The sequence below is a fragment of the Pseudophryne corroboree genome, chromosome 1 (genome assembly GCF_028390025.1).
Source record: "Pseudophryne corroboree isolate aPseCor3 chromosome 1, aPseCor3.hap2, whole genome shotgun sequence".
Taxonomy (NCBI): domain Eukaryota; kingdom Metazoa; phylum Chordata; class Amphibia; order Anura; family Myobatrachidae; genus Pseudophryne; species Pseudophryne corroboree.
Genome location: NC_086444.1, coordinates 407,448,432 through 407,465,842, shown reverse-complemented (window position 1 = coordinate 407,465,842; position 17,411 = coordinate 407,448,432). Strand labels below are relative to the sequence as shown.

General features: G+C 46.8%; 1 protein-coding gene across 5 annotated transcripts in view; it reads left to right on the top strand.

The window, feature by feature from the left end:
- Positions 1 to 17,411, top strand: part of DAO (D-amino acid oxidase) — a 261,261-nt gene that overhangs the window by 66,533 nt on the left and 177,317 nt on the right. Inside the window, exon 2 of one of the 5 annotated variants that reach the window (XM_063913266.1) lies at positions 1,054 to 1,203. The exons of 2 other annotated variants lie outside the window; for them this stretch is intronic. Coding sequence is in view for 2 of the 3 variants with exons in the window: in XM_063913262.1 (XP_063769332.1) it covers positions 16,014 to 16,057 (44 nt within the window). In the remaining variant the exon portion in view is untranslated. Of the gene's footprint in view, positions 1 to 1,053; positions 1,204 to 15,778; positions 15,861 to 15,899; positions 16,058 to 17,411 lie in introns of those variants that run through there. 2 more of the 5 variants (XM_063913263.1, XM_063913262.1) reach the window with 2 other exon arrangements.

The following is a 17,411-nucleotide window of genomic DNA, read 5'->3' as shown; positions in this document are numbered from 1 at the left end:
TCCTAATGCAAGACAATGCTAGACCTCATGTGGCTAGAGTGTGTCAGCAGTTCCTGCAAGATGAAGGCATTGATGCTATGGACTGGCCCGCCCGTTCCCCAGACCTGAATCCAATTGAGCACATCTGGGACATCATGTCTTGCTCCATCCGCAAACCGCCACGTTGCACCACACACTGTCCAGGAGTTAGCGGATGCTTTAGTCCAGGTCTGGGAGGAGATCCCTCAGGAGACCATCCGCCACCTCATCAGGAGCATGCCCAGGCATTGTAGGGAGGTCATACAGGCACGTGGATGCCACACACACTACTGAGCCTCATTTTGACTTGTTTTAAGGACATTACATCAAAGTTGGATCAGCCGGTAGTGTGTTTTTCCACTTTAATTTTGAGCGTGACTACAAATCCAGACCTCCATGGGTTAATAAATTTGATTTCCATTGATAATTTTTGTGTGATTTTGTTGTCAGCACATTCAACTATGTAAAGAACAAAGTATTGAATAAGAATATTTCATTCATTCAGATCTAGGATGTGTTATTTTAGTGTTCCCTTTTTATTTTGAGCAGTATATATATATAATATATATATATATATATATATATATATACAGTATCTATTGTTTTTGTACTAATTGGTTGGTGCTCTTTACTCAAGTGCATTTTGTTCACGTGCATCTATAAGCCCCATGATCCACACAGTTGGAAACGAGCTGCAGATGTAAAAATAGAAAATGGAAATATATATATCTTATGTATTGTTTTTGTACTGGTTGGTTGGTGCGTTTATAAGCCCTGTGATCCATGCAGTTGGAACCGAGCTGCAGGTTTAAAAATAGAGAAAAAGAAAGAAAGAAAGAAAGAAAGAAAGAAAGAAAGAAAGAAAGAAAGAAAGAAAGAAAAAATAATAAATAAAATAAAAATTTATATATATATATATATATATATATATATATATATATATACAGTGTGTGGGATTCTATAGTTGTGGGGAGCACGGTTTTCCTTGAAATCAGATTCTTTCTTTCTATTGTTTACACCTATGTTTCCTCACAGCGCTTTGGAAGCGGTCAGCGGCGTCCTGGTTGCTACGGCAACCGCCGGGCGCAGTAGCTGTGAGGTCATCAGATGGCGACCGGAAGTACGGCGGGAATCTCGCGTCTCCGGTCCCACACTGTGCACTGGCGGGCTTCTCTGGAATATAAGGTATGTTTGTTTGCATTTTGTTTGTAACACACCTTGACAAAGGGGCATGTGAGCCCCGAAACGTCGGCTACCTGTTGATTTTTTTATTACATTTTCTCATTTTATATCCTCGAGTGCCGCTGTCTTTTTTGGAGTTTATATATATATATATATATATATATATATATATATATATAGAAAGTGTGGCTGCTCCGGCACTCCACAGAGTCCTGTGCTGGACTCGTATTGCTCAGGTGCCCTCCCCAACCGGGATCCGGTGGCATGCGGTGGAACAAACGAGGCGGCACTCAGAGGCTGTCACTCCAAAAATATAATTGGTGGAAACAGTGCAAAAAAGGTCCTTTTTTGCACTGTTTCCACCAATTATATTTTTGGAGTGACAGCCTCTGAGTGCCGCCTCGTTTGTTCCACCACTATATATATATATATATATATATATAATATTTATTAAATTAAAACACAGTAATAGGCAGAACACTATGAATAGTATATAGCCCTCCCGTACCAATAAAATCAGCTATGTCGGCTGGCTACCACATGGTTCAAATCAAATATACAAACAACAGACTAATGAAGCGCGGTAATACCAGAATAATTTATATTCATTTTTTAATCCCAGAACACAAATAGACATATAAACAAACATACATACACATGGCCGGTGTTACATTAAAATACAATATATGGAGGGGCGTGGCTTGGCTGCAGATACAGGCGGCTGTGCTAAGCTTGAGCTCCTGCCTGAGGCGTACCTATTTCACTTACTGGCCCTGTTTGTTGCACGTGGAGACCCACCTACACCTGTTAAGGCTCCCGTGCACCTGGTGGATTGGTTTGCGGAGCCAGCGGGTGCTTCCTGTACCCGTGCGGGTTGCGGCATATCTGCCTAGCTGGAGCTGGGGACTCTAGTTCGGTGCTGTCCCGGACCGGAAGGGGAACGCCCTGTGATCGCTGGCTGAAGAGAACCTCTCCCCTTTCTCCTTACCGTTCCTGCATCTGCCCCCCCCCCCCCCCCCCCCGCCCGGCTACCCTGAGCGGAGAGGTGCCCACTAGCCGCGGTGCCCTGAGAAAAGCTCCATTGAGCGGTGGTGAGCGGCGCTGATCCCGCGATAGTGCACTCGGGACCAGAAGCCTCCGTAACCTGTTCTCCGCTCTCCGTCTGACTGGGGTCGAGCCTGCAGCCGCCGGAATACTCACCGCTTCCACCAACACATCTTCCCCCCGCATATTGTAGCTTCAGGTACCTGTGCTGCTGGAACTCAGTGCCGGGGTCTGGCGGTGCCATCTTGCTGACTGGAAGAGTGCCCATACTGTGAGACGCTGGCCTGTGGGGTGGCGCGGCCCTGCTCCCGCTTCTGCCACCGGCTGTAGAGGCAGTTGGGATCCCTCTCCCCACTACTTTTAGTGATATATTCTGACTGCCCAGGCCCCATACTAGTCACTGTTGAGGGAAGAGACATAATCTGGAGTGTCCTGCAGCTACCCTTATCCCTTTGCACCTACTCAGCATTTAGACAGAGGGTACTGAGGCCACTTTTCAATTACGTTGCGGCCTCATTGACTGCGCTGGATCTGCTGCCATTTGTTACCTGCTTCCTGACATCCCACACCCACGATGCTAGTGCCCCCTTCTGTTGGGAAATCTCGCCTATACGAATTAAGATTTTTTAACCCCCTGTCGCACCTTTTGTTTCGTGTGATGTTATAACAAGAATACCTATAGTGGAGCTGTCCTTTCGTTTATACTTATACTACTGGAGACGCTTATCAAACCTCACGTCCTTTCTGCATTATGCCTCCTAAAAAAGTGAAAGTCGCTAAAACTGCTTCTCAGGTTGCCTTCTTTAAACCGTCAACAAAACCCACTAACCCGCAGGAACCTTGCGCTCCCTCCTCCAGAGGACTTTCTCCTGCTTCGGCTTCTGTTAGTAGTGCATCCTCACCGGGCCCAACCCCTGTCAAGCCTAGAGATATGGATGACAGTGATGCACTTACAATTGAAGATGAAGTGGCTGCAGAATTTAGAGCCTCCCTTCACACGTGTAAGCAGTCTATAGACGAATTAGGTGGCCGGACTGACCACCTCGAGACAAAGATGGAGGAGGTAGTCGGTTCTCACAATGCTCTTATTTCTTCCCACGATCAATTGGAAATGGAGGTCTCTCTTCTGTGGGATAAGGTGACGGAAATGGAGGACAGATCCAGAAGGAATAACCTGAAATTGAGAGGTGTCTCGGAGATTGTCTCTAATAGTTCTTTACATGATTACACTATTACGTTGTTCCGGAAGTTGGCCCCGTCGTTTACTTCTAGTGATCTCCTGATAGACCGTATACATCGCCTACCCAAGGCCAGAAATGCACCTGCTGATGTCCCCAGGGATGTATTGATGCGGATCCATTTCTTCCATGTGAAGGAGGCGCTCTTAAAGGCAGATCGGCCGTCCTCGGATACTGCTGAAGCGCTGGGCTCCCTTCAACTGTTTGGTGACTTTTCTAGGGACACGCTACTGAAACGACGTTCCTTTCAACCTGTTACCAGCGCTCTCAGGAGGGCCAACATCCCCTACCGGTGGGGATTCCCCACTAAATTGCTGATATCGAAGGACAGCTCCACGATTGTTCTCACTAATGTGCCGGACGGCATGAAATTGTTGGAGAGATGGAACTTAGTCGTCCCTTCAGACCGTGGCTCTCCTGCTTACGGTCTTCAACAGGACTGGTCCATGGCTGGATCGCGCTGATTTCTGTGCCGCGGTTTCTCTTAGTTTCTCTTAGCTCTGCTGCTGTAGACCTGCATTTAATGTTTGCTTAGTTAATTTTTTTACATGATCGGAGAGAGAGATTTTTCTTTTTGAGTGAAGTTCCTTCTCCTAATACGTCTTTATACATTGTTATGACTGTTGTTTTATTATGTTTAGGTATTCTGGTTTGGGGACCCTCATTGCTTCCATATGCTGCCTGTTGGCTTATTGCTTTTTCATAGTGGACAATGGATCGTATCGTTGCTTCAGATGGCGCGGAGGGTCACCAATGGATCCCTTCTGGTTTTTATTTAGGGGCGACAGGGCTCTAGCCGCTAACCCACATGTTTATTCTCCAGGCGACCATGGTATGGTGCCTGTTTTGGCCCCTGGTGGGGTCAGTTCAGTTGTCTTCTTTTTCCCTACATGTTAATCTGTATTTTATTTTCTTTATTTTGTTGTCCTATTGCCAGCCCTTGTATTCCCCTATGTCACCTTGTATGTTTGTCATGTATCGCACCCTCTCTCCTCTTAATAATGCTCAATGTAGTTTCACTTAATGTTAAGGGCTTGAACTCTCCTCAGAAGAGGAAGCTTACCCTTAACTACTTTCATAGGCTCAAAGCACATATTGTCGCGGTCCAAGAGACCCACTTCAAGGGGGCAGCGCCTCCCCTGTTTCGGAACTCTAAATTCCCTCATTGCTACATGGCTAATGGTCTGGAGAAGAAAGCAGGTGTAGCTATCTTGATCTCCCAACAGTGCTCATTCAGTGTCTTAGCCCAACATCCTGATCCCGAGGAGAATACCCGATTTTGGTCGGAAGTTAGACAATGTAGATGTCACCCTGGTGTCCTGCTATGCCCCCAACACTAGACAGTTGGCCTTTTGTAAAAAGTTTTTCTCAGTATGGCAGACGCATGCTATTGGTGCACTATTGGTCATGGGGGACTTTAATATGGTTCTTGATTAGAATATGGATATGTCCAGGACGACCGTGTTACACAGTCTCAAACCTCAAGATTTTGCTAAAGGTTTTAGTAAATTGATAGCTGAATATGATCTTTATGACATCTGGAGATCTCAACATCCTACGATGAGAGACAATTTATTCTACTCACATGTCCATCGATCATATTCTTGGATAGATTTGGCCTTTTTCGACAGATGGATGTTACCTTCTATCAGCAACATTGATATCTTGCATATGACGAGGTCGGACACTCTCCCTTGCTATTAGTGTGGGATACAGGTGGTAGGAGGGTCGTCCCTGGGCCGTGGAGACTAGGTTGTGGTGCCCTCTCCCATCCGGAGGCTCGACAAGCTATTCAGCAGTCTGTGTCCCATTATCTTTGAGAAAATGACCTCAACGACACTTCGTTATTTAATCATTGGTATTCCCTTAAGGCTGTTGTTAGAGGATCGCCTATACACATTTCTGCAAAACTGAAGAGGGACTATAAACGGACTTATGCACAAGCTGAACTGGAGGCTCTTGATTTGGAGAGGGCCCACAAAGTGACTCCGACTAACAAAACTCTGTATAGGCGACTCCTTCTAGCTTGGAAAAAAGTTAATTCCTTTTCATTGCGTGAAGTACAACGTAATATAGCGCGACTAAATCAGAAATTCTACACCTTTGGTAATAAGGCCGGTCGACTATTGGCTAGTAAATTAAGGGGACGAAGAGCGAGGGACCGTGGGCACCATGTCTTTACTTCTCGAGGCGCTAAGATATCTGACCCACACCAAATTTCTAACGCATTTGCGGAATATTATTCTAACCTCTATAATCTCCGAGATGATTTAGACACCCCCGAACCTTCTAAGGTAGATATTGATGCTTTCCTGCCATCCTTATCCCTTCCTTCTTTGGACTCCGCAGCCTGCCTGTCCCTAAGTTCCCCTTGGACTACAAGTGAAATAGTAGTGACCATTGACTCGCTTCCATCAGATAAAGCCCCTGGCCCAGATGGGTTCCCAGCTAACTTTTATAAATCTTTTAAAGCAGAGCTAGCTCCAGTTTTGGCGTCTGTGTTTGACGAAGCCACGTCGGTTGGGCGATTCCCGAAGGAAATGCTCAATGCACGAATTGTGACCATTTCAAAACCTGGGAAATCTCATTCCTCAGTGCAAAACTACAGACCTATAGCCTTGATAAACACGGATGTCAAGATATATGCAAAAATGATCGCTAATCGTGTTGGCCCCTATCTACCCCAGCTTATTAAACCGGATCAAGTGGGGTTCATTCCGTGCAGGCAGGCTCCGGACAACAGGTTCTATATGTAATGGATTACTGTGACTCTCTTGGGTCCCCTCTTCTGATTCTTTCTTTGGATGCCGAAAAAGCATTCGATAGGCTTCACTGGGGGTTTGTGCAGGCTGCGTTGCGTTGTTTCGGATTTAGGGGAGGTATTCTGGACTCTATTCTTGCCTTGTATTCTTCCCCTTCGGCGATGGTTTCGGTCAACGGATGCCTCTCTACTAGCTTTAATATCACCAGTGGTACGAGACAGGGCTGTCCGTTGTCTCCTCTCATATTTGCCTTGGTAATTGAGCCCTTGGCGGAGAAGATAAGACTGACGGCGGGCATTCATGATCCTATTATTGGTGATGTTTCTCACAAAATCTGTCTTTTTGCGGATGATATCCTCTTATGTTTAATGAGACCGGAGATTTCTCTTCATACTCTACACCGAGTCTTGAAGCAGTTTTCTGAGGTGTCATATTATAAGTTGAATACCGCTAAAACTGAAGTCTAAATCTCTCAAATATTTAGGTATTAACCTAGCTAGAGAACGCAATTTGATTGACTGCAACTATAAACCATTATTGCAGGCCTTTGAGACTCTGACTAAAGATTGGATGCTACATGAAGTATCCTGGTTGGGACGTATAGCAGCCGCTAAAATGGTGCTGCTGCCAAAGTTAATGTATCTTTACAGAGCTTTCCCACGACTTATCCCCAAGCCATTACTCCACAAGTTTAATCAAAGTCTAATCAACTACTTATGGAAAGGCTCTAAGCCTAAAATTGCTAGACATACCCTTTCCCTTCAGAAACTTAGGGGAGGTGCTGCCTTCCCAGATCTCGAGGCTTATCAATCAGCCTGTATACTGAGCCAAGTTAATGACTGGTTCTTATCAGGGTCCACTAAACAGTGGGCTCTTATTGAGAGTTCCATAGTTTCCTCCTTTGGTCTCCCCGATCTTCTATGGTTACCTGTTACGATGACCCCTCGCCAGACTCGTACCTGTAAGGCAATAGCCACTACGCTTCAGATTTGGCGTAAATTTATATCCTCTCAAACAGAGATTTCTCTACCCTTTTCAGAATTGTCCCTGTCTGCCATAGCTGCCCTGATACCTTCTTTAAACCTAGACACGTGGGCTGAAATGGGGGTGACCTCTTTGAAAGATTTGCTTCGGGTAGAGGGTCTCGTTCCTTTTTCTCACCTCCAGAGTACGGCCAATGTTTCACCTCGGGATTTTTATAAGTATCTCCAGTTGAGACACTGGATTCAGGGTCATATCTCATTCCCCTTGGCTAATTTAGCTTGCCCTCCCCTATTGTTATCTAAACTTAAATCATCAGCTCAGAGAGGTAATATCTCCTGGTGGTATCAATTTATACTGTCGGGACGGACCTATGGGAAAATGCCTCTTTGGTTAAATGGGAGAGGGACCTCTCCCGGGTATTGGCCGACGAGGCAGGGGGTTTCATTTTCCGCACTTGCTTTAAGGTTTCCAAATGTGTTCACCATTCGGAGATGTTTTTTAAGCTACTTCACAGAGCCTATTTCATTCCAGAGCGGCTGCATAAAATCTGGCCTACAGTTTCCCAGTTTTGCTGGAGGAATTGCGCCTCGATCGGAGATATCTATCATGTTTTTTGGGCTTGCCCTGTCGTACAGCCGCTCTGGAGGGAAATATTTTGGTCGATCAGTGAAGTATTGGGATCCAATATCCCTGCAGACCCCTTAACGGCTTTGTTTAACTTTCATCCAGGGCCACTGTCCCAGGGAGATAGGTACCTCATGGGACATATTTTAATTGCCACCAAGGCCTCCATAGCCCATTTGTGGAAATCTCCTTTAATTCCTACGTCTACTGCTATTTTAGATAAAGTCCGCAGGCACTACTTATTTGAAATGGCGGAGACTGCATATTCCTCCTCTGCCTCCCCCAGTCATATGAAGTGGTTTAAGTGGAGTGAGTTTCGTGAGTGCATGGGACATTCCATTATCAACAGTTCGCCCATAGACTTTACTATTCTGGATTCCCCCGTGGAAAACCCCTGAGATAATGCTCTTGTTACTGAATAGGTATATGACACCTTGTTATAGTATTCCCTGACTCCATGATTGTGAGTCGGCTTTGTCCATCTTTTCTCTTACTGTTATTGACTAGGTCTGGCAATTTCCTCCCCCCTTCTTCCCCCCTTTTCGTTTTCTTTTTTACCATCTTTCAATTCATGTTTGATTGTATTTGATTTGTTGTATGCTACCGAGAATATAATGATAAAATCCAATAAAAATTATTGTTAAAAAAAATACAATATATGATAATTAAAAACACCATGGAACAATTAGTGACCATAAATTGTCATACATAGCACCAAAAGAGCATTCTCAATCACAATGAATGTTAGAGCAGGTGATTAGTGATTAGTAAGTAGCTGATGCAGATGGTTAGTAGATGCAGATGGTTAGTAGGCAGTCAATGCAAAATCTGTTAGTTGCCACTTATATCTTTACAAACATCTGTTCATCACCTCTCCAAAGGGCACAATCACACTGAATAATCCAGAATAAATTGGTAGGTAAAGGGCCCTACACACTGGCCGACCCGCCGCTGAGCTGCCCAACGGCGGATACGCCCGACGAGCGACCCGGCGGCGGGGGGGGCAGTGACGGGGGGAGTGAAGTTTCTTCACTCCCCCCGTCACGCGGCTCCATTGAAGTGCAGGCAAATATGGACGAGATCGTCCATATTGGCCTGCATGCACAGCCGACGGGGGACCAGCGATGAACGAGCGCGGGGCCGCGCATCGTTCATCGCTGGAGCCTCCACACTAAAAGATATGAACGAGTTCTCGTTCATTTATGAACGAGATCGTTCATATCTTTCAAAAAATTGGCATGTGTGTAGGGCCTATTAGTAAGCAGTCAGTTGCAATAACTTTTTATCCTTGTTTTGGTCTGTGTCCATAGACTGTTAGTACAAGGGTGGTTGCATGCATTAAACAAAGAGTGGATATTTAATCTGCTGTCATTGTCATAAGCATTTATCCTTGTTTAGTATAGTATAAATAGGCTTCAAAATAAGCACAGTCAATTAAATCCACTTTCTGTATTGACTGAAAATGCAGGCATGGTCATAAATGAACCGCTCTGAATCAGGGTATACACACAAACAGCAACTCTGTCATGGACAATGGTCCTTAATGGCTAGGAACAAAAAAGGCCCAAATTATGTGATTTTAGCTTTCTTTGTCAATTAAAAAAAAATCAAAATCCAAAGCCATTTATGGCGGTTTAGCAAATCCAAATCCTGATGGCGGATCAGAGCCAAATCCAAATCCAGCAAAAATGGTCCGGCACACATCTCTAATTTACACCCATTCAGCCATAAGCAGAGATTCAGAAAGGCTTGCGTGAAACTCTGAAACACTCCAAGTGAGCTTAAAGCTGGGTACACACTGGGGGACATGGTTGTTAGGTCGACACAGCTTAGGCCGACAGTCATTAGGTCGACCACAGAATGTAGACATGCATTAGGTCGACATGGACGTTAGGTCAACATGTATACTGTCGACAGGTCAAAAGTTTTTCACATTTTTTCCCATTTTTTCATACTTAACGATCCACGTGGACTACGATTGGAACGGTAATCTTGCCCGAAGCGTGAGGGGACACGGTGCACTGATTGGGGTTCCCCCGTCACTTTACGGAGAAAACGACGCCCAAAAAAGTAAAACAAAACAAAAAACATGTCGACTTTTTGACCGATCGACATAGTACATGTCGACCGAATGACCATGTCGACCTATTGTCCCTGTTGACCTAATGCATGTCGACCTTCCATGGTCGACCTAATGACTGTCGACCTAAGTTGTGTCTACCCAACGACCCAAACCCCACACTGAAGCAACCGGCAATAGGGCCGATTTAATGAACAATTTCCCTTGAGCCTGATTGCAGGAACAGACCTTCATTAGCATACATCAGGTCACATGCCAAATCGCCGGTTGGCAGTGCAGCGATCACTTGTACACACTAGAGATTTGGCGTTACAAAACAGCGAATCGTCCTGTTATCGCTCCAGTGCGCACCTAGTTTAAGATTCATATAATCAGCAATGAAATCTCCTTTTTACTTTAGGGGAATGCCCAAACTGCAGACATGGCACCTTGGTTGTCCCGTTGCCTGCCCTATCCTTTGCACAACCTATATAATGCATACTCCTTCAACGAGGCTGAAGTTAGCTTCTTACTCAAGCTCCAGCTTCTTATTCACTTCTTATTCGAGCTCCAGCTTCTTATTCAGATCATTCAGTTTTGCAAGGGTTACTGAGTCTTGGGCAACAAATTTGACACCTCAAATTCACTGAGTAGGGTCCCTTTCATATGACTCACCTGTATTTTGGCTTGCCCAACGCTGGTTTGGGCATGAAATACGCTGGCAAAGTGGGCACATACACAGTATTATGAATTACTATTTTGATTAAGTAGCTGTATTATTGCAAGGGTTAACGAATCTCGGGCAACAATTTTGACACCTGAAATCAACTGAGTCGGGTCACTTGCATATGACCCACATGGATTTTGCCTTGCCCAACACTGGTTTGGCCATGAAATACGCTGGCAAAGTGGGCACCTTAACACTATCATTTTCTATTATGAATAAGTAGCTGTAGTTTAGTGTTAAGGTGACCACTTGGGCAGCGTATTTCATGACCAAACCAGTGTTGGCCCAGGCAAAATCATACCTCCCAGCATGACCCTCTCCAGGAGGGACAGAATGTTCTGCTCCTGCTCTTCCCTCTTAATGTATGATTGCTGGCACCTGTGTTAGACAGGTTACTGGATAAGAAAGGTGTTTCACCACAGGTGAGGGCAATCATTTATTAAGAGAAAAGTCCAGAAGCAGAGCATTCTGTCCCTCCTGGAGAGGGTCATGTTGGGAGGTATGGCAAAATCCATGTGGGTCATATGCAAGTGACCCGACTCTATTGATGTCAGGTGTCAAAATTGTTACTCGAGACTCGTTAACCCTTGCAAAATTACAGTTACTTATTCAAAATGGTAAATGATAGTGTATGTGCCCACTTTGCCAGCGTATTTCATGCCCAAACCAGCGTTGGGCAAGCCAAAATACAGGTGGGTCATATGAAAGGGACCCTACTCTGTGAATTTGAGGTGTAAAATTTGTTGCCCAAGACTCATAACCCTTGCAAAACTGAATGATCTGAATAAGAAGCCGAAGCTTGAATAAGAAGTGAATAAGAAGCTGGTCGAATAAGAAGAGAACTTCAGCCTCGTACTCCTTCAGTTGTTTATATATATATATATATATATATATATATATATGCACTGGTTTCACTGTTACCTCCTCCATATGTACGAATTTCAGCATCCAGTATGATACCTGAGGCAAGGTACTCATCTCTCTTCATAGCAGAACCCCCATGTCAAAGCCTTATTCATATCTTGAATACATCATGAGAGGCAGAAAACTTTGTCTCTGTTTTTTTCCTGTCACATTTGAACGTTTTAATATATGAATACGTGTGCTTTCCCCTTTTCCCCTTCGCGGCAGATAAGCACCAACAAGGACATGTAACAATTAAGTCATTTTGTGGAAAGAAAGGGCTGTGATGCCCAGGGCCGGTGCTAGGGTGTTCGGCGCCCCCCTGCAAACTATAAAATTGCGCCCTCCCATATTCCGTTGGCGTGCGCTGGGAAAAGGGGTGTGGTCTCACAACTAAGGGGCATGGCCACACAATAGTACCCCCATTTAAAATTACGCCACAATGTAGCACAATCTTATTAATCTTATACGTAATGCCCCACCCGTAGTAGTAGCGTCCTTATATGTAATGCACCCCAGTAGTAGTAGCATCCTTATACATAATGCACTCACAGTAGTAGTAGCATCCTTATACATAATGCCCCCCAGTAGTAGTAGCATCCTTATACGTAGTGCCCCCCCAGTAGTAGTAGCATCCTTATACGTAATGCCCCCCCAGTAGTAGTAGCATCCTTATACATAATGCACCCAGAGTAGTAGTAGCATCCTTATACGTAGTGCACCCCCAGTAGTAGACGCGTCCTTATATACGTAATGCCCCCCCCAGTAGTAGAAGCGTCCTTATACGTAGTGCACCCCCAGTAGTAGACGCGTCCTTATATACGTAATGCCCCCCCCAGTAGTAGAAGCGTCCTTATACGTAGTGCACCCCCAGTAGTAGAAGCGTCCTTGTACGTAATTCCCCCCTAGTAGTAGTAGCGTCCTTATACGTAATGCCCCCCCCCAACAGTACTAGTAGCGTCCTTATACGTAATGGCCCCCCCAGTAGTAGCATCTTTACATGTAATGCCCCCCCCCCTGTAGTAGTAGCGTCCTTATGCATAATGCCCCCCCAGTAGTAGCATCCTTATACGTAATGCCCCTCTAGTAGTGGTAGCATTGTTATACGTAATGCCCCCCGAGTAATAGTAGCGTCCTTATATATAATGCCCCCAAGTAGTAGTAGCGTTCTTATACGTAATGCTCCCCCCAGCAGTAGTAGCGTCCTTATACGTAGTGCACCCCCAGTAGTAAAAGCGTCCTTATACGTAATTCCCCATAATAGTAGTATCGTCCATATACGTAATGCCCCACAGTAGTAGTAGCGTCCTTATACATAATGCACCCCCAGTAGAAGCCTCCTTATATGCAATTCTCCCGTAGTACTAGTAGCGTCCTTATAAGTAATGCCCCCCCCCCAGCAGTAGTAGCGTTGTTACGCGTAATGCCCCCCCTGTAGTAGCGTCCTTATACGTAATGCACCCTCCCAGTAGTAGTAGCGTCCTTGCATGTAATGGCCTCCCCCAGTAGTAGCGTCATTATACGTAATGCCCCCCCCAGTACTAGCGTCCATAAAGTGCGCGTATGCAGACATACCTCACACACACAATTCACACATATATACACACACATACACACCCACCCACCATATGCACACATACACACTCACCACACACACACACACACACACACACACACACACACACACACACACACACACCACTTACCTAAGCCAGTCTCCCTCTGTACTGCAGCCTGGTCAGTGTAGCTCCGCCCCTTCTGTCCCGTTTAGCCCCGCCCCTCTCTGTCCGTTTAGCTCCGCCCCCTTCTGTCCCGTACTCAGCCGCTGTCACACGGGGAGGGGAGGCAGGAGGTTTTTGATTCTGCAGGCGCTGCTGCCAGTGACTGTCATACAGTGACAGACACAGCAGCAGCAGCAGGGGGGACAGGACGGCGCAGCAGTGAAGGGATCAGAGCAGGGAAAGCGCCTCTCTGTCCCAGCGCCTCCCTGCACTGCATCCCTTCGCTGAGCGGGTAGCGCCGGGCCTGGTGATGCCAGGGACGTGCAGTCAGGGGAGGCAGTGCCTCCCCTGTCATATTCTGTTTCAACGATTAGAATAATACAAAGTTCATATTTATAACACAGATTCAGTGTTATATATACTTTTCTTTGTATTAGTCTCCGTTTTGCAGTGAAACCCTAGCTAAATCTGTACGGGAGGCAGCGAGAGCGCTGCCTCAAACTGACAATTATAAACTATCTGAGGCGGGGGGGCGGGGCCACGGACGCGGGCAGGAAAAGCCCATTGAAAAACATTGCAGTTGAGGCAGTAGTACTTCTGCCGCAATGACAGAGCTGGGGGTGGGGCCAAGTGGAGCTCACGGACCTCCAGCCAATCAAGATTGGCCTACGGCTGGCTCCACGTTTGAAGCGCCGCTGGCCGCTATCAGTCTCACCTTGGCTGCGAGAGCGATGCTGGGTGAGACATCAAGGAAGACACAGCATCCGCCTGCCCCAACCGCCGCATCGGCAAACAGCTCTGCCAGCGGCTTTGATGCGAAGGCTCAGGCTGCAGTAGCACACAGGCTCCGAGGATACACAGACAGGGACCAAAGCCAAGCCTCAGTGACTAACACTGACCGCCCCAGCTGTGAAGCTGCTGATACTGCCATCCTGGAGGTGAGCTGACAATTTGCATTATGTTCCCTCAGCCCTGCCCCACCTCACCCTGTACTCTCATACTACTGTACTTCCGATACAGACTGCTGACCTCATTATACCATACTCACCCTTCTTCTCTTACCTGCTCCCTAATCCTTACCTCTATCTCACCCTATTTCTCCCTTGTCTCCCCTTATACCTTATTCCTGCCACTATGTCTATGAGAACCCTTTGACCCCCACCAATGTGTTCTACCACTTATCTCTGGGTTGTTCCCCTTCCCCCCATTATATATGCCCCCACTTATCCCTGGATGTTCCCCCTTCCCTCCATTATATATGCCCCCACCCCCATTGTAGCTCCACCCATAATATCCACAGATCTCTCCCCCCCCCCCCCCCTCCCCAGGAGGGGGGCCCTGTCTATTTTGTCAATCCCGGGCCCCACAGTTTCTGATGGCAGTGCCATTGGTAGAGCTCAGCTAATGGTGGCTCCCCCTGGCGCAGCTCCAGGTCTTACCCGCACCCCTGTAGACATCTCGGACCATAACGCTGCCCGTCCGATAGTCGCATGATCCTGGTGGCCTTCTGCAGTGGGCTCTGGTGACTCTGCGTCGACGGTGATCTTCAGTGGTCTGTGTAAGTATCTGAGCCCCCCCCCCCCACCTACTGCTCCGTGGATTTGTGTTGACAAGCGGCTCTATCCTCTCTATGCCTGCCGTCACTCACCCTAACTTTTCCTAACATGCAATACCGGTGTCCAGACTGGGCACTCCCACACATCTTCTATGATGTGCCAACAGTGTTTCAGAACTGTGCAGAAAAGTCACAACGTGACAGAGTTAAAGCTCTCTATTCCTTATCTTCCATCAGTGACTGTAATGCTCAAGCACTCCATCTAAAGTGAGATACTGTATAGACATTATATATAATATATTCAGTATACCTGTGTGTGCATGTACATGTTATTTGGTTTTATTCTGTTTTATCACTGCATGAAGGTCTGGCAATTTCCACTATTACTGCATTTAACACAATGGGGGAATTCAATTGTGTTGCACGCTTGATCGCAGGGCACAATTCAAGTGCGCCGGCAGCCGATTGCGCCCGAACAAGCTACAATTGAATAGCTCTGCTGTGCGCCATTTGCTGGCTGCCGGAATGCAGGGCGGCCTAGCCCTGTGCTGGGTGTCCTCCCACATGCCGAAGAATTTGATTGTACATGTGCGGTTTTTTTGCACATCTATGCCACCTCTTACATTACAAAATTACTGGGTTTGCTTGATAAATACATAAATGTATTAATTTCTCCCAATCGCGGATCACCACATTATTTCCCCACCTCCTTGGGTGGGGTGATACTGGCCAGTGCCTCCCCAGCCATAGACGTCACCGCACGTCACTGGGTGATGCCACCCAACAAACTGTGCCCCCATCTCTATGATCAGTCTTTTCAATCTCTATCTCCACTGCTTAATGTCCCACCTCAATCAGCAATCTATTCTCTATGTAGCTAGACTACTGTTTCATCTGGCCTGCTGATTATAGTGAAGGAAAATATTTCCCTATGGGACCACTCCTCCTAGCTGAGGCCCCGCCCCGGTCGCCGGCGTCTGACTGTACTCATTGCCTGCTGCGCCGCTGACTCGTATGCATTGTCCTATCCTGTCGCCGCATAGGTTAGTAGTAAACTGAAAATGAAACTGCTGCGGTAACTACAGTGTAAAGTTCTATACTTCCTAGTGTAACGGCTGCCGTGAGCGCTGCCAGCCGCGTGCCGCTTCCCAGCTGCTGTTGTAACGCAGATCGGATCTGCTGCTAGTCTCTCTGTTATGTTCTGGAAGAGTACTTCTTTATGTCTGATTCACACCGTCAGGTACCACTGCTTTACATTGCTGCTCATTACTAATTGTATGTCTGTGGTAACTGATTCATTTCAGCCCACGTAACATTGTTGCACTTACTGGTTACACATAAATTACAGCTGCAACGTAGATTGTCTTACATAAAGGCGATAGTAATAGCATAATATGATAAAATGATACTGATGAGTGATTACTTTGTTCTCTGTTATCTGGCTGTGGAGAATTTATCTGCAGAGACCTCCAATGGGGATTTCTCTAACGTCCTAAGTGGATGCTGAGACTCCGTAAGGACCATGGGGAATAGCGGCTCCGCAGGAGACTGGGCACAACTAAAAGAAAGCTTTAGACTAACTGGTGTGCACTGGCTCCTCCCAAGAAGTGTTCCGGAAAATCGGCGGCAAAAGACTTCTGTCTTCAACAAGGTAGCGCACAGCACTGCAGCTGTGCGCCATTGCTCCTCATGCACACCTCACACTCCGGTCACTGATGGGTGCAGGGCGCTGGGGGGGGGGGGGGGGGGGGCGGGCCGGGCCCTGAGGGCAATATAAGACACCTTGGCTGGCAAATCTGAACCATATATAATCAGGAAGGCTATATTAGGTGTAAATATACCCCTGCCAGAATTCCAGAAAAAGCGGGAGAAGTCCGCCGGAAAGGGGGCGGGGCTATCTCCCTCAGCACACTGGCGCCATTTTTCCCTCACAGCTCCGCTGGAAGGACGCTCCCTGGCTCTCCCCTGCATTGTGACAAGCTACATAAGGGTAAAAAAGAGAGGGGGGGCACTAAATTTAGGCGCAGTATATATATATATATATATATATATATATATTTCTCTAACGTCCTAAGTGGATGCTGGGGACTCCGTAAGGACCATGGGGAATAGCGGCTCCGCAGGAGACTGGGCACATCTAAAGAAAGCTTTAGGACTATCTGGTGTGCACTGGCTCCTCCCCCTATGACCCTCCTCCAAGCCTCAGTTAGATCTTTGTGCCCGAACGAGAAGGGTGCACACTAGGGGCTCTCCTGAGCTTCTTAGTGAAAGTTTTAGTTTAGGTTTTTTATTTTCAGTGAGACCTGCTGGCAACAGGCTCACTGCATCGAGGGACTAAGGGGAGAAGAAGCGAACTCACCTGCGTGCAGAGTGGATTGGGCTTCTTAGGCTACTGGACATTAGCTCCAGAGGGACGATCACAGGCCCAGCTTGGATGGGTCCCAGAGCCGCGCCGCCGGCCCCCTTACAGAGCCAGAAGGCAGAAGAGGTCCGGAAATTCGGCGGCAGAAGACGTCCTGTCTTCAACAAGGTAGCGCACAGCACTGCAGCTGTGCACCATTGCTCTCATCACACTTCACACTCCGGTCACTGAG